The sequence below is a fragment of the Barbatula barbatula genome (genome assembly GCF_947034865.1).
Source record: "Barbatula barbatula genome assembly, chromosome: 18".
Taxonomy (NCBI): domain Eukaryota; kingdom Metazoa; phylum Chordata; class Actinopteri; order Cypriniformes; family Nemacheilidae; genus Barbatula; species Barbatula barbatula.
The window spans coordinates 14565869-14589526 of NC_136781.1; the positions used below are offsets into that span (position 1 = coordinate 14565869).

Here is a 23658-nt window from a genome sequence, read left to right on the forward strand (position 1 = left end):
AATATTTTAGTTTAGTTTTAACTATAGTTATCTGTAGTAAATTATAGTATTCGGTTGAATATAGTAATTCTATTATATTATATCAACTATAGTAAATTGATAAACTAGTAAACAATGTACGTACTTTAATATTTCGCCTACGCTAGTAAGATTCACAAAATCTTTTATTTAATAATGTTTTAAAAATTACGATTTCTGCTCAGTTTAATATAGACGGTAACCGGAAGCACGTGCCTGGCCCAAAGTTGACCTCCGGTCTGTGTTTGGAAAGAACAACAATTTATTTTATATTTTTATTCATACAAATATCTATTAATACTTAACTATATATTAATTGTATTAAATAAAATGTAAACTACACACTAACTTAATCTTTCCCGAGGTCTACCGGAAGTTAAGTTTGGGCAACATGTCCGTTGTTGTTTTTCTCCTCAGACATTTAATCAAAACCCCCGAGTTTGTCATCTTTACTTATTTCTCACATAATCTTCGCGTCTTCGTGAACACTAGTTAGTAGTTATAAGTAAGTATTTGTGAATAATCTTTCCTACCTGACTCATAATGTTGTCTAGGTAGGCAGCTCCCCATCCTGAGAGCGCGCGACCGCAGAGGTCGCTACTGCAGCCAACTGAGCATGCGCAGTCGCCATTACTTGGGCCATAGATTAGCCTAGTGCTGCCAATCTAGGCTATCCGACTTCGTACCAGAATAGTTTAATTTAACTCGGCGAAGACATATTTATTTGTCATATCGACTGACGCTAAAAGTAAACGAGTAAGTATCGAAGTGATCGGCGCACAACCGAGAATGACAGAGCAAAGGAGCGGATATCAGCAGGTAACCGAACATTACCAAGCCTGTTAACATCAGATCGCTTTATTTACAGATGACTGGTTTTACAGGAATGTATCGACCCGACCTTCTTTTAGAAATAGCTTCTGTGGGTTTGGATTATGGTGTGTGTCGAGACAGAGGCTGTCAGAGTCGGTTAGTTTAATTAGCTGGTTAGCATTCATCCGCTTACCTCAGCAGCGGCCTTCTTCCTCCGCGAACCACAAACCGGAAAAGCGGATTGTTGCGAGTTAGATTATTAATTGTATTAATTGAATCAAACGCGTTGACTCTTCGATCAGTAGTGTACTAGTCTGTAGACGATCTCTGTCTCACTTCAGTCGTGGTAGGATTGAAAATGTGACGTTACTCTCCAAGGCCGAGACGCACCCGTTTCATTTGTAAACGTTACTTCTGTGTAAATGTTCGTATTTATTATTAATATGCAGCATAACTATTCAGTCTTTCTGGATGACATTATATTGACGTTTATTGTCTTACTTTAGTTGAGTAATGAGGAAGAGGGGGAGGTTTTTCAACAAGCCACCGACGCACCTCCACCTTACTGCAGCCTTGCGAGCAACGCAGGTAACAGATTCACTCTCACCTGTCCGATTCGTCTATATAACAGTAGAAGTATTTACCATTTGTGTATCATTCATAATAACTTAGACGAGCCGTTAGCTGTGACCTTCAGCTAAATTGCAGCTTTGTTGGAGTTAAAAATGGAGGGATGATGAAATGCTTGAGGTGTGATCTGACAGTGAACGTCAACAATAGCAAAAGCTCAGCTCATGTGTCCTCATAATGAAAAGGAGCATCACAAAATGGCACTTTTTTCTAACCCCAGTGACTCGATACTCCGTTTATGCCTTTGTAGCTTTTTTCGAGTACAAAGAGGACGACGTCTTTCCCAAACCCCCTTCATACAATGTTGCCACAACATTACCATCATACGACGAGGCTGAGAGGAACAAAGCCGAATCCACCGTTCCCTTGGTCACTGAGAGGGTAAGTACGTAAACCATCGGGGATTATTGTCGGTTAAAGAATACTGCCGTGACGCCTTGTACTTTCGCTTCAGGATGAAGACTTTATTGCCAGAGATGGCTTTGAGGATACAGACCAACTGCGGGTCAGAAACGACGGGATATTTATGCTGACATTTTTCAGTAAGCGTGCACGGAACTCACACTGACATCTGTCCATTTTAACAGCTCATAAAACAAGTTGACAAATGCAATTTTCTTGCCTGTCCTGTTGTGTTTTCTATCAAAACAAAGTTAGGGTGAGGCATATCAGAGATCTCGCCTTTCCTTGGCTTTCAATTGTTTTGCGGGGTTTTGCTTGCCAGCTGTGGCCACTTTCTGTTTACTCGCCCCTGCATACAGGACGAATCATTGTTTTGTTTTTAATGGCATTCATTTCAACAGATCTGTAGTCTGTATGTTATGCATTAGGCTTAAAAATCTCTACACGGTATTGTGTCATTTATTATAGATGGATGAATAATTAATGCATAGTACACATAAAGACAAACACTGCAGCACATACAATATACAGTATGATAATGGCTCTGTGTTCTTTACGTTATCAGTGGCGTTCCTGTTTAATTGGATCGGCTTTTTCCTCTCCTTCTGTCTCACCAACTCCGCGGCTGGTCGCTATGGGGCAATATCTGGGTTTGGACTGTCCCTGGTTAAATGGGTTCTGATTGTCAGGGTAAGACCTGTTGCATTGTTTATCAGCGCTTACTATTTCTTTGTGGAAATATCCAGCACAAGTATTTGTGGTTTATAAATATAATACTTTAATACTTTTTTCTCTGGTTTTAACAGTTTTCTACATACTTCCCCGGATATTTTGATGGCCAGTACTGGCTTTGGTGGGTTTTCCTTGTTGTAGGTGAGTGTTTTGTTTGTTAAACAAACAATTTTTTTATTTTTGACTTCGGAAATGGGTGAATGAGTTTGTTTACACAGCTTTAATTGTTATGTCAAATTCATTTTAGGATTCCTGCTGTTTTTCCGGGGGTTTGTGAACTACTCCAGAGTTCGCAATATGGCAGATCAGTCGATGACTACGCTTCCTCAAACCCGAGTTCTTTTTATCTACTAGGTAAATTATAAGTATTTATCGACAGGTTCTATGAATTAAGATTAGCTTCAAGTTTTAAAATAAATATTTTAAGAGACTATTATATATATAAATATTATTATATAGAATTTTTTTAATGTATGAAATAATTGTGGATTTTTAAATGACGAAATGTTTGTTTGTGAATAGATTTTTCCTCAGGATAATTGTAAAATGATCAATGCATTGAAAAAGCAAGCCATCTTCAGCTTTCTGAATCTTCTGGACATAAATGACAGCATCTGCTTTCTACAGCCCTGCATCTCTCTCTGTTGTTTACATCATACATCTAATTACAATTGCGTTTTTACTTAAAGATTTCAATTCCTCCAACAACCTTCGGGGCTTCATACCAAGTGCAGTCATATGCATTCATTTTTAGTACTTAAATTTGCATGTGTTTGGCATTTTATGTTTCAATAACCAATGATGCCACTTTGGTTTGGTGAAATTCCCAGTCACACACAGTTTCTTTCTGTGAATGTTTTCTTAATTTGTGGGAAAGTTGTAATTTTACTTTGTGAGTAAATCAAGTAACTGATCTTTCTTTTGTATAGAGTATGTATATAAGGTGTACAAGAAGAGATCTGAATTCAACATTAGGAACGCATTTAAGCAAATTTATATTGGCATAAAACAACTGGGTTCTTGTGAATATAAAAGCATCAAAAATACTTCAACCTATTTCAAATAACTGTCAAGAAAGTGGACCAAAACGGTAGTTATTAAACACAAAATAAATCTAGATTAATAATGGTTTCTTTTAAAGCTGACTCAGCATTCTAGCACATTGAAATATATTACGCGCTTAATCAATCAATGATCGGGTTTAATCTAGAATATTTTATATGCCAAATGTAGCAGTAGATTAATTATTGATCTTTTTAATTTTATGACAAAGTCCGGTATGAGATAGTGCTTCTTGTGTTTGTGATTTGTATGTTTTACACTTGTCAAGTAACGTTTAATAAATGTAACCTATATGGCAACACCACAGATTGCTTTGTGCATTTGTCAGTATCTCACGTTTGAATGCATTGCCTTTGTTACACTGCCAAACATTTAAAGAGATGAATCAAACAGACATTAATAAACAGGTACGATTATTTGCAGCAGTAAAATGATTTGCTTTGATCTGGAATGTCTGGTATCATTATAATTTGAATAGCTGCATTAAAATGGTGTATACACCTGAAAATGTATGCTTAAATTATTCTTGTAGATACGTTTTGTTTGTATGCTTTATTTGCAGTTTATATGCATCATTCTTCAACACTCTTTACATAGCTCAACACATGTCAATTCAGATTAAATGATTCTGCTAATACAACTAGAAACTTACAGTCACAAGGCGTAATACTTGACGTCATATATGTGTTGCTGGTGAAAATAAAGTACAGGTAAAACTACACAATTTAAAATTCTACAATCAAACTAAACTTTCTCTAAGAAAAATGTATGACAAAGTAAACGACAAAACCTTTAACTGTCACAGTAGTGCATTATATAATCGTCTTTTGGTCAGTGTGTATTTAAATAAAGTTTTGATCTCGCAACATTCACTAGTTTAATTGTTTGTTAACACCAGAATCTAATCAATGCATTTAGGCACATGCACATCGTATATAGCATGTGTTACATCCAAGCATCAGAATGGAAAGGAAAGGCGAGTTAAGGTGATGGCTCACCCAAAAATGAAAATGCTGTCATCATTTACTAACCCTCTTGTCATTTCATACCTGTATGAGTGTCTGTCATCTGCGGAACGCAAAAGAAGATATTTTGAAGGACGTTGTTAACTGGCCCGGATTCAATTGCATAGGTTTGTGTCCATATAATGAAAGTCAATAAGGGCCAGTGCTGTTCAGTTACCGACTTTCTTCAAAATATCTTCTTTTGTGTTCTGCGGAAGAAAGTCATAAAGATTAGAAATGACAAGAGGGTGTCTAAATGATGACAGAATTTTCATTTTTGTGTGAAGTATCACTTCAGGTTGACTTTAAACATGGCGTGTTTATGGGTACCAGACTGGCTGGTTTAGTATTTCAGAAACTGCAGCATTACTGGTCTTTTTACAGCTGTCTCTAGGGTTTACAGAGAATGGTCCGTAAAAGGAAAAATATCCAGTGAACAGCAGTATTCTGAGATAAAAATGGCTTGTTAATGGCAGAGGTCAGAGGAGGATGACCGGACTGGTTAAAGCTGATAGAAAGGCACCACAGAGGATATATAACCTGCAGTCTTAAAGAACTATTCTGAACGATTCATTAATCTTAAAGCATTTGGGAATTGAATTTGGGAAGGCTTGAAAGGGAATTGAAGGCTGTCCTAGCAAACTATATCTTAAAAAGTGGCCGTTGTGTGTATTATTTTAAGGAAATATCATATTAGTGTTAGTTTCAAGTTTAAGTTGGTTGCAGGTTGTCAATTCACATTTGTTTACATTGGTTTGAGTAGCGGGTAATGGGCTTCAGTCCTGTACCTGTTCCACTTGTCGAGGGAGGAAAAGAACAGCCTTTTGTCCGATGTGTGTTCTTGGGCCCAGTTTCGTTTTGCCATTCTTTTTAATTCCAACATACCAGTCCCTGCCCCGCGTGTGAGACTTATATGTATTGTAGTGGTTTTCCTCCATTCTCTCCAAAAAGTAACTTTCATCGGTTACTGACGTCTGTGGGGACAAGACACAAGTAATAGATGTAAAACTAATGCAGTGTGCTAACAGTTATTTTAGTTTTAAGACTTACTGAGCCATACAGCTTGCCATCTTCATTCATGGCGAGGTATTGTCCTGTCTCCGTTCCTTCAATAACCACAACTCCTGGACTTGTGGCTTTAATTCGCAGCATACCTATAAAATCAGACACAAAGAAATCTTTGTAACATTTTTGATTTTAAGGTGATCAACAGACATTATGTCTGAATGATTTTTTTTTAAATTCTATTACCAATACATACCTGCATATATGTATAGCTACAGAGGTTAGTTTCACAATTAACATGATTGTTAGTAAAAAAGCAATACATTTAATATACATTTCTTTCATACTAGGTATAGTTCAAATGTATTGCATTTTATTTACCGACATATCGCTTAAAGGGATACTCCACCCAAAAATGAAGAAGAAATTCTGTAATGAATTACTCATCCTCTAGTTGTTTCAAACATGTATAAATGTCTTTGTTCGGTTGAACACCAAGAGAGATTTTTTGGAATAATGTTTGCAACCAACAGTTCTGAAGCACCACTGACTGCCATAGTAGGAACCAAATAAAATGGTAGTCAAAAGTGCCCCAGAACTGTTTGTCTCCCCTATTCCTCAAAATATCGTCTTTTGTGTTCAACAGAACCAAAAAATGACTAAAAATGTTTTCTTACTATGGCAGTGGTGCTTCAGAACAGTTGTTTACTAACATTATTCCAAAATATCTGTCTTTGTGTTCAACCGAACAAAGAAATGTAAACATGTTTGAAACAACTAGAGAGTGAGCAATTCATGACAGAATTTCTTCTTCATTTTTGGGTGGAGTATCCCTTTAAGAGTTAACTGATATCAAATTATAAGTAAACATTATTTGGAGTACCACTTTGGAGTACGCAATGCACATTTCTTAATACTACGCTTAATGTGTTGTTATGTCACTTTAATATCAATAAAATATATTTAAAGTGTACCTGAAGTTCCACTTTAGCACAATCTAATATACGTCAGTATATCTTTAGTTGTACTTTAGCACTACTTCTGCACAATTATAGTCCAATAAGTACAAATGAGTTGAAATTTAGCAGACTTTTACGCTTTTATACCACTTTAGTTTAAAAGTACAATCGCATGGTATTTTACAAAGTACATAAAGCGTGTATGGATTTGCAGTATATTTAGCATGAAATAAGTACATTTAGTCTTCACCAATGTGTGTATCTCTCTCTCTCTCTCTCTCTTTCTCTCGCTCCATATATATATATATATATATATATATATATATATAAAAGTAAATATATTTTGCTCATGATATACATTATCAATTCTATGTATTTTTTGTTAAACACATGCAATTTGTTTACATAACTCATTTTAAACATTTATGCAAAAGCAAAAAAGATGGTTTTTGAAAAGCACAGTATATTCAAGTGTTTGGCATACTTGTGTCTCCATAATGAGAACCTATATCACATCCACCCCTCACTACCCCAACCGCATCACCATTTGACCTCCATGTGTACATAAGTTACATATTGAAAGCCACATAACGTTCTAGGTGAAAATGCGTAGGCCTGTATGAAGCATGTTGAACTCACTGTAGATATTTTCCTCTCGTGTCCCAGACGCGGTCCCGTCCCGCAGGATCTGAAGGTGAAAGCCTCCATTCACACAGTACAGGCGCTTGAGCTTCGTGTAGTCGGGCAGCTCGAATGTCTCCGGTGAAAACGCTGTAACATCATCGGCCTCTGTCATACCGCCGTGCAGCCCGAAATCAATGATCTGACAACAGATGACCGGTCGTGTCACGACCCAGCAAGCGAACTATCGAGACGCGCTGGTCAGCTTTCTGCGGTTTGAAGCGCAGCCGATATTTGATGACGAGTGTTTGTGTTCACTCACCCGAGACTGAGATGCGCACTTTCATAAATACGCCATTGTGTTTAGGAAGTGTACAAAACGACAGTGTGTGTTGTTTATTTTGTATAGCTTATTGATAACTACATCTTCGTTGGAAGAAATGTTCTTATTTTGGATGTTCTATATTAATGTGTAGCAAATACAGGTTCATCTTAAAGGGAACGTTCAACTTATATCCTGTTATCATTTATCAAAACGTGTGTATGACTCTTTCTTATGTGCCACACAAAAGGAGATATTTTGAGAAATGTCTTGGTGGTTTTGTGTCCATGCCATGGAAGTCAATGGGTGCCAATGTTCTTTCAAATGTCTTGTTCCATGTTCTGCAGAAGAAAGTCAAACAGGTTTAAATTGACACGAGGGGGAATAAATGCTGAAAGACTTTTCACGTTTGCTCGAACTGTCCCTTGATTTGTACAAACGACGCAACGATTGACATGTTTTTCTGGCTTAAACTATTTTAACCTTTGACCGATTTTTAAACCTTTAAAATTTTAAAAGGATTTCTTCTTAATACCTCTTAGTTGCACAACTTTCACTTTGTATCAGGTTTTAGTCATATATGTACTAGCATTTTAACAAATGATTAGCATTTCTTTGCTTTCTCCACCCCAGCTGAGATTGTCTATGACAAAACAGCATATGTTCAAAGTGCTGATGATAGGAAAGCCTGAATAACTGCATTACAATTCCCCTTCAGCGAGTTTAAAGCCACCCAAATTCCCATTCATGTGAACTCGGATAACGGCATCTCATGACAGGCCACTGTTGACACTATAGAATATAAGAAATCATTTTATTAGACACATTATAAAAGTTCATGTAAATACATCTGTTTATTTGTATCATATATATCTGTAGGATTGGAAGTGCCGCTCAGATATTCATTAGAATTTGAGAGTAAATGTCGATGGCTAAATCTGTACCACACAATGCGATGCTGAGCAGAATGAAGCTGAAGATAACGTCTGACTTTTATTTACGTATTAAACAAACGTAAATCCAAAATATCTCTTTTTCCTCGTCTTGAATATATACCTTTTACAACGGTTAAGACGAGCACAGTTTCAGATTGTACAAATTGAAATCAATATACGTTTGGCACAGAAATAACAGACCGCAACGATACAGGTGTGTAGAAATTCCCAGAGTTAACCCTGCTCCTGCACCACAGTTTGAGTGATTAAACAAAAATATCTTAAGCACAGGTTAGTCTGACGGATTAGTCTGACCCTGATCAAAAAAATCATGTACGCTGCCATACAAGGAACTAGAGTTTGAGAGGTCCAACAAATGCAATTGAAGCGGGCCTGAGTTGTGACATCACAAGATGTTTGGTGTAGCTGTGACTGTGTTATGTTTTCTTATGTTTCTTTTCATTTGTGACTGGTAATGAAGCCTGCATCCTTTGTTTTGGTTGTGTAATGTGACATTACTATGCAAGGAACAAATACAACACAAAAACAACAACAATGAAAATTCTGACGAATCATTCACATTGCATAATTCCTACATGAATGAACAGGTAAGAATGAATATAGATGGCTGTTTTAGATGCAAACACGCATATGTATGCCGAACAGACCTTGACCGAGCCTCTTTAAAGCATTTATATGGAGTGAAAGTGCTCAAATTGCATTCCTCCACTGAAGTCCGGAAGAACATAAAAAGAATGCCGATCGTCACACTCGTCCATCCCCGCATCACTTCAGTTCACATTACAGACAACTCTGCTGCCAAAAATAAACATGGCCATTTCTAAAATCGCAAGTGCAGGTGGGTATATAAGTACAATCAACTATGAAAAAGTCGGATGGTGCAGACAGGTAAAGAAAACGGTTAAAACCGAAAAAAGCTTAAAAAAGGCACATATTTTCCCTTTTTCTGTATATGTTAGCAGTTATCGACACGACTTTTAAAACTGTAAAGATATGTTGCTATACAAAACATATTTTTTTCCAAACTACCCTGAAGCTGTTTGTAGTCTACATATTATTCAAATGATTATTTCAAACCATTATCAGTTCATGTTAAAACTCAATAATCTGATTGACGTAAAAGTAAATATAGAATCTGCGCATACTGATCTGTAAGTGCTGTGCTGCTGTATCTGCTCCAACAAATAAAAGACGTGAACCGCGTATATCTGGGATAATCTGTGACTGTCCATGGTATTATAATTTCAACAGTTTAGCCGTTTGTTAGCTTTTTAGAACTTTGAATTTACCCGTCTCTTCCTTTAACTCCACTTTGTTTCATAAATGGAGATCTGTGCTGGGTTGCATACAGCCACCCATCCCACCCCCTCACGCGGTCCGTCCCGTCTCAGGTGCAGGGGATTTGGGGTAAGGGGCGGGCAATTAAGGCATCGTGTCCTGCTGGGAGGAGCTTCACTTCTGGTGAAAGAGCAGCGGTTTGACACTTCCGGCTTTAAATTTGGGTAACTGGTTGCTGATGATCTCTGCGAGCATTTCGGGAAACTCCACGCTGAGGGTTTTATTCACGAAAGTGTAGAAACAGAAGTTCAGGAGTCCACCCACCATCTGAAGAGAAGTATATGAAATGAAAATATTACAATTAAATGAATAAATAATAAAGTCTTCGCAATCCATTAAATGATGTACAAAAAGAAATAATGGAGATGGATTTGATTTGCTATTGTAATAAAATCATTTATGCAAGTTCAAAGCGTGAGGTTCATTACATCGTGCATGGAGTCCAGTAGCTTAGTGAGCTGATAAAATCTCTGCCAGTTTTGGCTGGAATTCTCCTCTCTCTTCACGATAGCCTTTCCCAATTCCTTAATGTAAGACATCCGCAGCTCGTCGAACACTGACTGGCTCTTCAATCCATCCTTAGGCACTGAGAAACCACAAAAATAGTTTGGTAATCCCTGCTTAAGATAAACAATTATATTGCTTTGTTTCTATACTTATTTGACACTATTATTTATTTTGTCTTTAAATCCTGAAGCTCACCTGTGCTCAGCAGCAGCAAAACTTTCATGCACAGGTACTCCTCATTCGACACTTGCAGCCTCACAAACTCATTCGAGATCTTCAGCATCTGTTCGCACTGATCCATCATGTACGGCAACTTCATCCGCTCTCTGCACACACGTTTAGTTTGCTTGTTATTTGTTGTCCTTAAAACTCTTTTCATTTATTTAAAGGTTACAAGTAAAACCGATGGACTGTCAAAAGAGACACATACTCATTAATAACAAGATCTGGTGCGAAGCACAGCATGTTTCCGTTACACTGCTGGTAAGATCTCCAGCCGAGCCCGAAGGACATGAGGAAGAGCCAGGAACATTGTAGGAGAGTCATCTGATCATCAAGGTGAAGGTTTCGGAAGCCTAGAAGTGAAGAACAACAGAGATGTGGCAATGACACAACAGCTCATCTGATCACTCAATACAAGAACCGACAAGAACATTTTTGACAAATATTAGCTCTTTATCAGCAGTCAGTTAATCTAGAGGAAAACATGCTATGAAACCACGTTTCATGTTGTACCTGGAAGGGCTTTGGCCCACTTGACCGCAGAGATGACTTGTCGGCCACCCAGTTTGTTTAGAGTGGTCATAAGGCGGGTGGAAGTGTCCGGTATGGTGCTGTCGTAGCCAGCAAAGATGGTGTCAGGCTCAATGGCCTTCAGCAGAGATAACATGGTGGGCACCAGCTGAGGCATGGGTTTAGGCACCAGTGCCCGAGCCTCAGGGAGCGGAGGAAGATTTCGCTCGGGAATCGTCTGCTGTTGGATTAATCTGCCTCCGGCTACTGGTTGACGCTTCTTGGTCTTACGAGCTGCAGATGAAGAAAGTTTAAAATAAGCAGTTTAGCATTTCTCGAATTTGAAGAGACATTTGAGAGCACGCTGGCACAGCTATGTAACAAATGCAGCATCTTACCCTCCAGGTTCATGCCTGCCATGAGACATTTGCGGAAGCGACAGGCGGGACAGTTCTTCCGGCGGATTTTGTCGATGATGCAATCATTGCGTCCGGCACAAAGGTAATTGTGTTGTCCTGTGAGAACAAAGTTCAGTAGGAATCAGAAAAAACTGCTCCGCACGCGCTATCAAGCACTAGTTCTACTTCGATTTATACATTTGAACATGATATTACATTAGCAACCCATTTTACTTCCTTAAAAGGATAGAATAACCCGAAAATAAAGATTCTGTCATCTAATGTCATTTCAAACACAAAAGAAGATATTTTGAGAAGTGTATGGTTTTGTGTCCATAAAATGGAAGTCAATGTGGGCCAATGTGCTTTGGTTACCAACATTCTTCAAAATATCTTTGTGTGTTCATACAGGAGATGAAGGAGCAAATGAAGAAGGAATTTTCCTTTTGGGTGAATCATCCCTAATTGTACATATTTATTCAATGAGAAAAATATGAAGGAGGGGAGGGAGTTCTACTATAGTCATCAAGAGTTAAAAAAGTGGGCTGTCTATACCTAAACAGCTTAGGCTAGTAGATAAACCTAACTCTGAGTAATCCACGGCAAGAAATCTTCTGGAGCTCAGTGGTGATTCTTCAGCTCTCGTTTTCATATCTCTCTGGGAGGCATTCAAAAATATGCCCTTGTTTGCAGTTATTTTAACATCATTTTCAATTGTTCTGTCTGAAGTACAGTCATATTATCAGAATCCGTTTTCAGGCAGGGACACATTTCAGCAAACACATGAAAAAAGGCGTTCTGACAGACGAATGACTCACAGTTCGAGTCATGAGAGTACAGGCAGTGAAAAGTCAGATGGTTCAGTAAACTCTACCCAACCAGGTAAAGCAAGGCATAAGCCTACAATGTGACGCTGAAGCACACACTAAATAAAGGCCATACAGTAAGATAATACAACTCACCTTCCACCGCTCTCTTAAAAAAGACCTTGCAGCTTCCGCAGGTGAGGACACCATAATGGCAGCCCGAAGCTTCATCTGAACACACCAGACAGATCTTGTGTGTGGCAGCACCGGACTTTCCCACGGCTGAGGTTGTGGCAGTGCTATCTTCAGGTCTAAAACACACAGAACAGAGGGTTTATAGTTCAACAGACGTTAACAATGACCCTCTTCTACAGATAATCAAGGATGTCAAGACTGGCCACCAGGGGGCGACTGTAGAATGCAGACATAGTGTTTAGCACCACCCCACCTCCACACTGGCTGCAAAAAGCCACAATCGCACCACGTGCACTACGCTTGAGAGAGACAGAGAAAGAGAGGAGGCCGTAAGTGGGTACTGTATTATACTGCATAACCGAATAAATAAACAATGGCTTGCATGCAAATGCATCAAGTGGAGCAGAGCAGTAAGGAGGAACGAACAGTTGCACATCCTCTTTAGACGACACCAACCAAACAGATCAGATCTACAATCCAAACGATCACTCCGTGAGCAGCAGTGTGGCTTTATCATCAAACACAACGGCAATAAAAAACAGCTGGAGTATGAATGCCATTTGTCTGTCAGTAACCAGACGAAATAAGTGTGCAGAGAAAATGATACACGCATTCACTTCATGCGCACATATTTAACTGCAGGCTCGCATGGAAAGCTCTACAGAGTTCTGCTAAAGTACTTTAACCGTCGTGATGAATGGATAACTGTTTAAAACGTGTGTTGGAAATAAATAAGTTCAAAAATAATACTTAGGGTTAGAGCCTCATAACTAGGCCTTGTTTTGACTGTTCTCTGGAATGCACTTTATTGCTGTTTTAAAAGAACATACTCAGTTTATTGACAGTTTATTAAACTGGAGACCTATAATCCAAACGACCTGTGCATACATGCTGTTGAATTTAATGCTATAAAATGATGCCTTTAAATCGGTCCTCTACGCATGTCTCCAAAAAAAGAAGTTACACATATTGTCTGTTCAGTAGATACACAAAAGTTGTTTCCAGTACCAGTTTAAGCATGACGGCAGAACCAGAGCGATAAACATACTGTACATGTCATTTGATATTAAACAAAACATTAATCCACTGGAGTTGCTTGGAGTCCTTGTTTGATGGATGGATCAAGTCAGTGACAGCTTTTTCTGTTTAACTGAACAAAATGTACTTTTGGGAAAGTATTCCTCAAGAAAAACGACACTACCCATATTCCTATAGAGAATCCTTTTCTTTGTTCACAATGCAATGTTAAAAGTCCTTGGAAACCATGCTAAAAGAGCTCAAAAGTGTCTGCCCACCCCACCGAAGCATTGTCAATGACATCATCGAGTCAGTCTCCCTATTAGGGATGGGCATTTTTCAATCATTTCATATTCAAATATTTCAGCTCGTAAAAAACAAATATTCATTATTAAAATTAAGTTAATTATGATGTAATTTTTTACATTTATTTAGTCACAATTTCACATCAAGCTTATAATTATCATTAAATATTCATAATGCATAAATGTGATGTCCTGTATATAGGTTCTTTAATCTTGAAAGATGGAAAAATACAAATGTAACAAGCACTTCTCAACGGTCAACCACACCCCCTCCATCAGCACCTTCTCCCAGATTCACCCGTTTACTTTCCCCGGACTATTGACTCTCACATACTACATTTCCCATCACCCTTTGCACCCTCAACTGATACTCATCCCATGGACACCATACGTACCTTTGCTTGTGATTAATTTGTTGTCAGATCTAGTTGTACTTTGTTACCGGTCTAGTTCCCACCCCCTTGTTCTCCCGTGGTTTCCTGGTTTTTGCTCATATAGTTACTTTCTGCATGTTACCTGTTTGTCTTGTGGATCACCTACCCTTGTGGATATTACCTTTTTGCATTTTTATTAAACCTTCATCACAAAGTCTTGTTGTGACATCGTCCTTCCGTTATCATTGTTAATCGAAGAATATTACGTTGATATTTTTATACCTAATGTAAGTAATGTTAATGAAATCTGTGGAATTCTTCACTCTCAAACAACCTTCATATTGTACATGTATGTGATAAATCTTTAATGAAACTATATATTATATTTACTACATATTTATTATATTAAATATTTAATATTATATATCTATTCTATATATGTATTAAATATACACACTAAAAATGTATATACATTAAGTATATATTATAGGTTTTCCAATAAACGTCAACAATCTTGGAATGAGTAAAAAGAATCAATTATATAGCGCTTTTCACAAATTTCAATGCTGCAAAGCAGCTTAACATACATCATAATAAAATATTTAACAAACATAAAACTAGGGGAAAAAGTATATTCGGTACATGGTATTATTGCAAGTTTTTCTCTATGCAATGTACACTGAGGTCAGTGTCAGTAAGTACACACTATGTGTCCTATATGTCTGTTGTATTTTACTTTTAAAAGACATATTTCTTTTAGGGGTGCAGCTATCGATTATTTTAGTAATCGAGTATTCTACTGATTTTCCATCGATTAATCGGGTATTCTGATAATAAGTCCTTTCCTTTATTAAAGAGCCATACTAAATACACAAGGGAAAATAAGACGTCCGCCAAAATGAATAAATGTAAGACGGGTGTCTTAAAATTAACAACTAATGTGTTTCCTTTTCGAAAAAAATATTTTTGCATACATTAATATCTGTGAAAACTAAACCCATTTAGTACATTCCATTGTCATATGACATTCAAAATGTAATATACTACAAATGTATAAGAAACATTAATAAAAATAGGAAGAATAATTTCAAAGGTAAACAACTAACTTCAGCTTATGCATGATGCATTTAGTTTATCTAAATTAGTTTTACTTACTTTTTTTACTATTAAATTGTATATTTATGTGAACAAATATATTACTGAGATAACCAGACTTTTAAATTGGCAGTTTGTCGGATGACTGTTTTTAAGTATGTCTGTTTCTTCACTCAAACAATACATTTTCGTGAAATAAACTCTCAGAGGAACTCTGGAGATGAAGTTCATGTGTTCATGTCCTCATACATGGGATGCAGACAAAGTCATGAGCATCACGCGTGTAGCACGTTAAACTCAGACATGCAGAACAGCCCGATGGCATGTGTAATAACAGGATTCGGCATCCACTAGTCTGCATCTAGTTTCACTAGCAAAATAGACTAAAACTAGAGTGAAAGTAAAGGGAAACGCAGTGGTCCGTGTGTACTGTATTTAAATAGATTAAACAAAGCTTCGAGGCATCAAAAAAAGTTACTCGATGAATCGTTTCAGCCCTAATATCATTATTTTAATATCAAATGTTGTGTAGTCATCTTGCAGCTGGTAGGCTGGTTTAATGGCTTGGACTTTATAGAGGAATTTTTTAAAAATCCATATGGATTCTCTCGCATTAAATAACCATCTGTATCGATCTCTAATCTCACCGACTTCATCCTACTGCCTGACCAAAAAAAAAAGACTTTAAAACACCTAATGAAGGCTACAAATCTCACAGGGCATTTGATTTAGGGGCTATTGTGGCCAATGTCACAATATCATTTTGCAGAAGTTTAATATGATCACAGAAATGCACATTCTAAAGGCTGAAGTCTTTTGTTTCTCAGGATCTGTGCAGAAAAATCAATGCAAAAGCAGCACTTGAAAAAAGGAAATGGCTCTTGCCCTGCAGAGAAACTCATGAAAACAGAAAGAGGAAGCTAACAATGCCATCGCAGCTTCTGATGTTCTTTATAAATGCCTCAAAGACATTTTAGATAAGATACATGCATTCACGAATCAGACTGCCCAGACAAACATTTTGCATTTTAAACACGCAGAATCACAGATACTTAAAATAAACATCTAGCGCACGATAAATTGTTCCATGAAAATCGAAACTCTTTCTTTCCATGACTCATGGTTCATGGACATGGTACCAAGACTGAAATGTAGGTCACATTTACTCTGCAACCAGTTTATCCACATTGGTTTTCTGCATTCTTTAATGTAAATCAGCAGTCATTCAAACACCAATCATAGACGCACATATGATAGCGCTGCGAAGCCCAGCCGTGATGCAGACGTTAAAGTAGGTCAAGCCAATGGCGCTCAGTGTGTGCAGAAGGACCTTTATCACAGATGTGATTTACATCCATGATCCACATCCATAATAAACAAATCAAGATTTTTGCGCTGAGAAAATGAGACATTGAGTAAGCAAGAAAAAGGGCGAGATAAAAAGCGAGTGATAGTGAGAAGAAAAATAAAACAGATCTCTTTAATGACTGTAGTTAAACTTGGGTTGGCTGCCGTGTCATATAACTGCGAGGAGTAACCCCAGAATGACATTCCTAATACAGAGATGCTATAAAAAAAAGCTTCCTGGTGTGGAAAACCCAAAGTGAAGCTACTGCGTAAAAACTTATCTGTTTTTTCAATTTAGTACGTGTTATTTTTTGTTATTTGCAACTATAATTAACCAATAGGTATAGATATAAAAAGATCAAAAGCTTTTGTATAGTATTTATATAATAAATAAACATTAGGTTACGTGTAAAAGCTGAATATTACATTGAAATATTTTAGTATAGAAGTACGAACATGCTTTATAATACAGTTGGAATGTAATGCTTGTATTGGTACCGTAAAAAATGTTGCTGGGCAATTCCAGGCAACTGTCAACCTATGTCTATGAAAAAGATTTTACCAAAGGTTTTCACCATACTGAAAGCACAGATGTCAACATTTGTTGGTTTGAATACTGATGTGAGGTCTCCCTTAAAGTTTCTAAGGGCGGTTTCACATTATGCCTTTTGGTGCGCACACAGGTTCAATTAACGTCAGAATTCGGGTTCTTTTGGATGATGTGAACGCCGTCTTCCAAACCCGGGTGCGAACCCTCGAACTGTACCCGAGTATGCTTTAAAAGGCAGTTCATGTGAACTCCAGTACACTTCGCTGCTGATATGAACGCAATTGTACCACAACGTGGGAGTGAACTGCTATTAATGATGTCAATTATTTGGTGAAAAGGTTATCCTTGTGTGTGAGTGTGTGTGTGTGTGTGTTTCCCTTTTTTATTACAATGCAAATAACAAAAACTGATAATTGTATCCTCTTTCGGCTCTGTCTACAGAGCTGTGGCGATACAGTAAATAAAAACAAAAGCCAGATGGCATTTCATGTCCAGTTTATATTCTCTTACAGTTTGTGTAAATGGGTTATATGGTCTAGGCCATCATCCTTTACTGCAAGCATCTGGCCAACGCAGTTGAAATGAGCTTTGTGTTTGCACTGTAGTAATACAAGTCTGCTTTCCTTCAGTGTATTTCTGAGTATAATTACTCCTCTAAATAACCGCAAAAATCTGTCCAAATTATTTACAATTATTACAATGTGTCCAGAATACTGGCAGTATCCATATATTTAGAAGATGTTGGGGTTACATTTTTTTCTTTTTCGAGAAAACCTATAGTTTAAAACGTCCCAAATGTCTTCATTGTGGGACTGGTTATGCAGAGTTAAAAATACTCAGTGGGCGAGTGCTGGAGGGCGGAGAGAGAGAGAGACAAGGGGGAGAAAGAGAAAACAAGCTACTTATTCACAGCTGCCTGCGAGAGCCGTCCATCTTGAGTCACACCAGGGCCAAGAATGATTTCAGCAAAGCTTTCAGGAAGAATGTGTGAGTCAGTCGTGTAAATCAGAGGGTTTGGTTCAATTAGAGGCTTCATTCACAGCCGTATTGAAGAAGAGCACAAAAAAATTAAATGGGTGTGAACCGATTCCATGTTGCGTGAGAAACAAGTGGCGCCGCGGCCCTGATGGCAATGGTGTTCGTCATGGAGCTTGCCCACAAGAGACCGAGAGAGAGTGATCAAGAGACACAGCTCCTGTCTAAGCTGACTGCAAGCCGCTAAATGTCACACAGGTTAGGATGAACTTGTAAACAGACCATACTTCCACCCACAACCTGCAGACCACAAAAGCCTGATAACTGAGCCCACATTTAAATTGAAAATTAAACTTGGTTTTGGTTTCGGTTCTGTTGTTCTGTACTCCTCTCTATGACCGGGCTGCTAACTGATCTGTTTTTCTACCCATATCCAACTATTCAGACAATTGTATGGTGCACTTTAAAGGGACAGTTCCCCCAAATCTCCTGGGGAACACAAAAGAAGATATTTCGAGAAGTGGTTTTATGTCAATATAATGGGAATCAATGGAATTCAATGTTGTTTGGTTACCAACATTTTCTAAATATTTTCTTCTGAGTTTTGGAGAAAAACGAAAGTCATACAGGTTTGGAGTGTCATGAGGATGAGAAAATGATGAAAGAATTCTCTTTTTTCCTTTAAGGTTACTTCCTCGTTTTTACTCCATAAAAAATGTTGGGTTATTTCAACCCAGTGTTGGGTCAAAAATGGACAAAGCCAACCTATGGTCAAATATAACTGTTATGGGTTCAAAGAACCCAACATTTTTTAGTGTACCATTCCCTCAACCAAATCACTACAAAAATAGTTTTAGACTGCATCTAGGCCTAGCGATTGCTTAACATTTCCTCTTGGTTAACACTTACCAGCTTGCACAACCTAGGTGACATCCAAAAGTTGTTTTTAGAGGAGGAGCGTGTTACTACATATTTATAAAGGATAACAAAGACAATCCTTTTTTTGGAATAACGTGTGCCGATGAATAGTAGCTGAGTCAATAACACCAAGAATGTATAGAGGACACTGACACTGCGTCTGAATCAACCCCTCGTCATTACAGAAAAAACACTTGTTGTGTTTATTTTAAGCATCTAGCAAAAGTTTGACCGGGGAGGCGTGTCGCTAATGGCTCGTTCACATGAAAAAAATAGCAGACACTTCCTTAAAGCCTGTGTGCTCGCCATGTCTTTAACAATCAATCAAAATGCTGCAGGCTGTCTTCGAGCAGGTTTTGAGCTGAACTGCAGAGCCCTACGATGTGAGATGATATGGCTATGTGTGTCGGTTATATAACTCCCTCATAAGTGCTGGCATCCTAAGGCTCTTCCCTGTTGTAAGACTTACAGTAAACATTAAAAAGGTTGTGTATTAACAAAAGACGCCTGGATGCACATTAAATGGCACAGGATATTGTGCTAATATTGACCTACATATTTACGCTGTAGTTTTCCACTTTCACGTAATTCACAGTTGCGATTTCAAACAGGCGCGGAGAGATAGCAGCAAAACAAGATTGAACATGAATGTGTAAAAATAGATGATGCGTGATATTGTGTGAAGGTTCAGGGCATTACCTTGTCTTGTTTAACTGACTTGAAAGCATCTTAAATTAGTTTAATGTTAGCTTAACCAATTGTACGCTTGGTGGTTTCAAAGGCTTGCGAAAATGTAAGTTTGAGTGAGTGATTACATTGCTACTAGACTTGTGCTGCATTCCATAATATGGGTAATGGTGATAATTGATACTTGAGGTAATGCCTAATTAACAATTTACAGATTATTTTTATAAAGACTGCTCTTTTACAAAATACTATTTCTAGCATATGAAATATTTCATTCAGTGCTAAGCAAACTAGACAGATTTGTATTACCTACGGAAATATGTATTACTTAACTTAGAAACCGCAATCAATGTTAATATATATTTATATTACGTATATTTTTCATGATATATATACTCCCAGTTTTCTCATACCCATGGAAACACTGGTCCGTGAAAATCTCATTGGTTTTCACCATGGCTTACCTGGCATAGGTGGTTGTGGAAAAGCTTTCACTGGCCCTTTGTTGTAGTCCACTTGCATTTCCAAAGCCCTGACCCCTGTTCCATCCACCTTCAGATGAGGACAGGGGGGTGTACACATTGATGACAGGCTTCTGCTCTCTCCCGGAAGAAGATCCTGTTCCAAAGAGGAAGCTCTGTCCACTTGAAGTGGTGACGCCACAAATGGAAATGGGCGCGCTATGGAGACTTGCCTGACAGTAGCTTGTCCCACTGGAGTTCTCCTGTTTGATGACCCCTGGAGTACACAGCTGGATTAAGGAGTCCTTTTCCACCTTCACGGTAACCGTGGTGGTGGTGTTCACTGTGTTGGCACTTGAACTGGCCGCACCGTTGACTGTGCTGTTCGTAGACACCGCAGGCTTGAAGTCCCTCTCTGAACTTGTCGGCAGGTCTAACAGAGCATCCTCGCCTATGTTGGAGAGGAAAGCGTCATCTCCCACGTAGAAATCCGAGGGCGAGCCTTCCAACTCAAAATCCTGAAGAAGGTCCAATGTGTTGTCACTAAATAGCTTATGATTACCAACATCAACGTCCTTCCCCATGGCCCCGAAAGAATCTTGGTCAAGGTCCATATCGCCCTTATCCATGGGAGAAAAGTCCTCTGTTTTTAAAGGAAAGAGATTGGGATCCACTCCACCAATCAGCGAGTCCATTGAAAGGGAGGTGCTGTTGAGGTCTGCGATGCTGGCCTCCAGACATGAGAAGTTGTCTCCCAGAGTAAATGAGCCCAAAGGCTGGTGTTGATTGGACCTCTGGTCTTTCCCAGGCATTTTGAGCTCTGAATCCTCCGCAAAGAGACCTAGCGTGGAGGATACAGAGGTGCCGTGTTCCTCCAGAGTTGGAGAACTGCTCACGCCATTGGGAAGGTCCCCAGAAACAGGCTGCATCAGTGGACTGGCCTGAGGAACCGCAGAGGCGGGGGCGACAGACATGGCGCTTTGTATTCCGCTGTTATCGTAACCCAAAGTATTCAAACGCTCATCTCTCTTGGCGCCGTTCCTTAGACCTCCTTGATCCATTTTGCATTACTGTGGTAAAGCACAAAAACACTACTTCAGCATTTCTGAAAAATGTCAACACACGGTTTATTTACGGTAACAGGAAACCTGGTCAAAATTATGTTACAAAACTGTATTACTACAAAAGACAATTATATTCCATATTAAGATTTAAGTACAACTGATGCGAGACATGATGGGACAGGCAATAATTACGAACAGGCATGGGCCGAATACCGGTTTCAAGGTATACCGAGGTTTGAAAGAGTTAAGATTTCATAACCACTAACATTTTCTGTGATACCGTTTCTAAGGTATGAGCCGTGTTACACAAAAATTAATAATTAAGTCATGTAAATAAATTAATACACGGGCTATGACAAAAATACTTTTTCTTGAAAGAGTATTATAATTCGAAGGCTTTATTTTGACCTGACTTATACGTTCGATGAATGTTGGTTAAAATAAAATGTGTCCAGTTGAAATATTGTTCGTGTATTTGAAAATAACACATTTTAGTGTTGTAATGGCGATACCGTGAACCGCTTTGCTTGCGGTTATCATACCGTGAAACTGTCATACCGTCCCGTGCCTAATAACGACGCAAATGCAGAGGGATTTCAGGAGTGGATCGCAAACGTCACGTTTTAAACTCGTTAGAAAAGTTGTACAACATGTATTTTAAAGTAAAAAAACACTACAATAACAGCACTGTGCTTGCTAATGTATAACTTACGTTAACTTCTCGCGTTTTTTAAACAATTACCGACATAAGACGCACAACTTATAGAAAAAAACGTGTGTTTGCAAAACATCTGTCAACTATTAAAGCACAAACACACACAAATCTAGCTGTGCGACTCCTACTGATCTCGCGCTCTTGCCCTGCGCAAAGTCGCGCGCTCGCGGGAGCAGGCTGAACGTGGATCAGTGTGGCACAGGCCTAACAGTCGCGCGCTAATCCACGCACACACGAACAAATCATCTTCACAGTTTACGCTGAAACCTCAAACAACATATAGTTCCCCACAACAGTCTAAAGCTCAAAACCGCACAGTCACGAGTGACGAAACATACGACATTATCAGATCAAGTAACTGTCAACGTTACGACCCTATATTTGTATTCACGCGCACAGCTTTGGCAAAATGAGCGCAAAGGCTGGTGAAACACGTACCGTTGTGTGTTTACGTTCCTGTTGTGATTCGTCGCTTCATTTGACATTGTTTCCTCGGTGTTCTGCTAACGTTAGCGATTAGCAACAACATGAAATCCTTCACCGTAGACACAAGTCCGAGGTCGCTTCAGAAATGCAGGAAAAATCGCGAGGCGCGTGGAAAATACGGCGCATTGGATGCCGTCCAGCGTTTTGGTAGAATTCATAACACCATATGGATAATCCAGGCAGTTCACTCGCTTTCGGCCATGAGAAAAGAGGCGTGCCATACAATCCGAAACCATAAAAACATTCAAAATGGAGATTACAGTAGAAAGACCCGCGGTGACCCTGTTTATAACATGCAGTGCAGCCTGTTGGCAGTACAGAGTTATTACAGCTCGCCAGTGGGTGACAGTGTTGTGGGTCCGAGTAACCTTCAGGACGGCTCTGTTTCTGTCTCTGTATCTTTCCTTTCTCTTTAGCAGCACGATTAAAGCGTCGATTTACTATATTTCTAAGCATTGAGGAATTATAAGGAAATTCCCGTTTCATTCATTCATTGTTTTCACTTTACTTTAAAATCTACAAGCTTTACAATCTATCAACCATAGCATAATAATAACTATACTATGTAAAGTCTGTTTATTTATGTCCCGGGTAGCTAAATTTAGCACGTGAATTACTTTTGTGGGCCTACTGGGTGGCAGGTCGTGAACACACCTAACACTGTGAGATCTATTTTTGTGTAACCTTTTATTCCACAGTAGCATTTCTTTTGTTAGGATATTTGTTGTCATGCACTGTACAGTGTAATAACATAACAGAAATCCCTTTGTATCCTGAGCAATAGCATAAAAAAGGTGTAGAAAAATACTGTAACTTAAAAAAGACATTGGTTTGATAGGTCAGTAGAAGTTTAACATAATATATAGTATAAAAAATATACATTAATAGATTGTAGCAATGGACTTTACCTTTTGAACATTTCAGCTTGTAATTGAGAGATTACATGATTACAGGAACACATTACATTTTAGAAAACTGGACTGTTTTCATGTGTTAAAGATAACACTTCATTTTTTTGTTTTTGACAGTTTTGCAATTTAATTAGAACAAATGAATATTAAAACCAAAAATATTGAACTTTTATCAGCTACATTTTATTTTAACTGACTTGCTGATACACCAGGAAGAATTAAAATTTATTCTCACATTATAAACAAAGTGACA

At 38.3% G+C, this 23658-nt stretch overlaps 3 protein-coding genes across 3 annotated transcripts; 1 reads left to right on the plus strand and 2 right to left on the minus strand.

The window, feature by feature from the left end:
• The first annotated feature begins 586 nt into the window (after positions 1–586).
• On the plus strand, positions 587–3958 carry ndfip1 (Nedd4 family interacting protein 1). The gene is made up of 8 exons (XM_079480128.1): positions 587–837; positions 1338–1419; positions 1712–1842; positions 1916–2003; positions 2429–2553; positions 2670–2736; positions 2843–2949; positions 3118–3958. Exons 1-7 carry the CDS (start codon positions 808–810, stop codon positions 2947–2949), a joined length of 630 nt encoding a protein of 209 aa, XP_079336254.1. The 5' UTR covers positions 587–807; the 3' UTR covers positions 3118–3958.
• A 233-nt stretch (positions 3959–4191) lies between these two features.
• Positions 4192–7575, minus strand: fgf1a (fibroblast growth factor 1a). The gene is made up of 3 exons (XM_079480129.1): positions 7265–7575; positions 5712–5815; positions 4192–5635 (listed from the first exon to the last, which is right to left on the minus strand). Exons 1-3 carry the CDS (start codon positions 7419–7421, stop codon positions 5438–5440), a joined length of 459 nt encoding a protein of 152 aa, XP_079336255.1. The 5' UTR covers positions 7422–7575; the 3' UTR covers positions 4192–5437.
• Positions 7576–8542: 967 nt separating this feature from the next.
• nr3c1 (nuclear receptor subfamily 3, group C, member 1 (glucocorticoid receptor)) lies at positions 8543–22754 on the minus strand. The gene is made up of 9 exons (XM_079479964.1): positions 22447–22754; positions 20233–21299; positions 12462–12616; positions 11500–11616; positions 11105–11395; positions 10800–10944; positions 10565–10695; positions 10291–10448; positions 8543–10129 (listed from the first exon to the last, which is right to left on the minus strand). Exons 2-9 carry the CDS (start codon positions 21288–21290, stop codon positions 9977–9979), a joined length of 2208 nt encoding a protein of 735 aa, XP_079336090.1. The 5' UTR covers positions 21291–21299; positions 22447–22754; the 3' UTR covers positions 8543–9976.
• Positions 22755–23658: the final 904 nt, after the last annotated feature.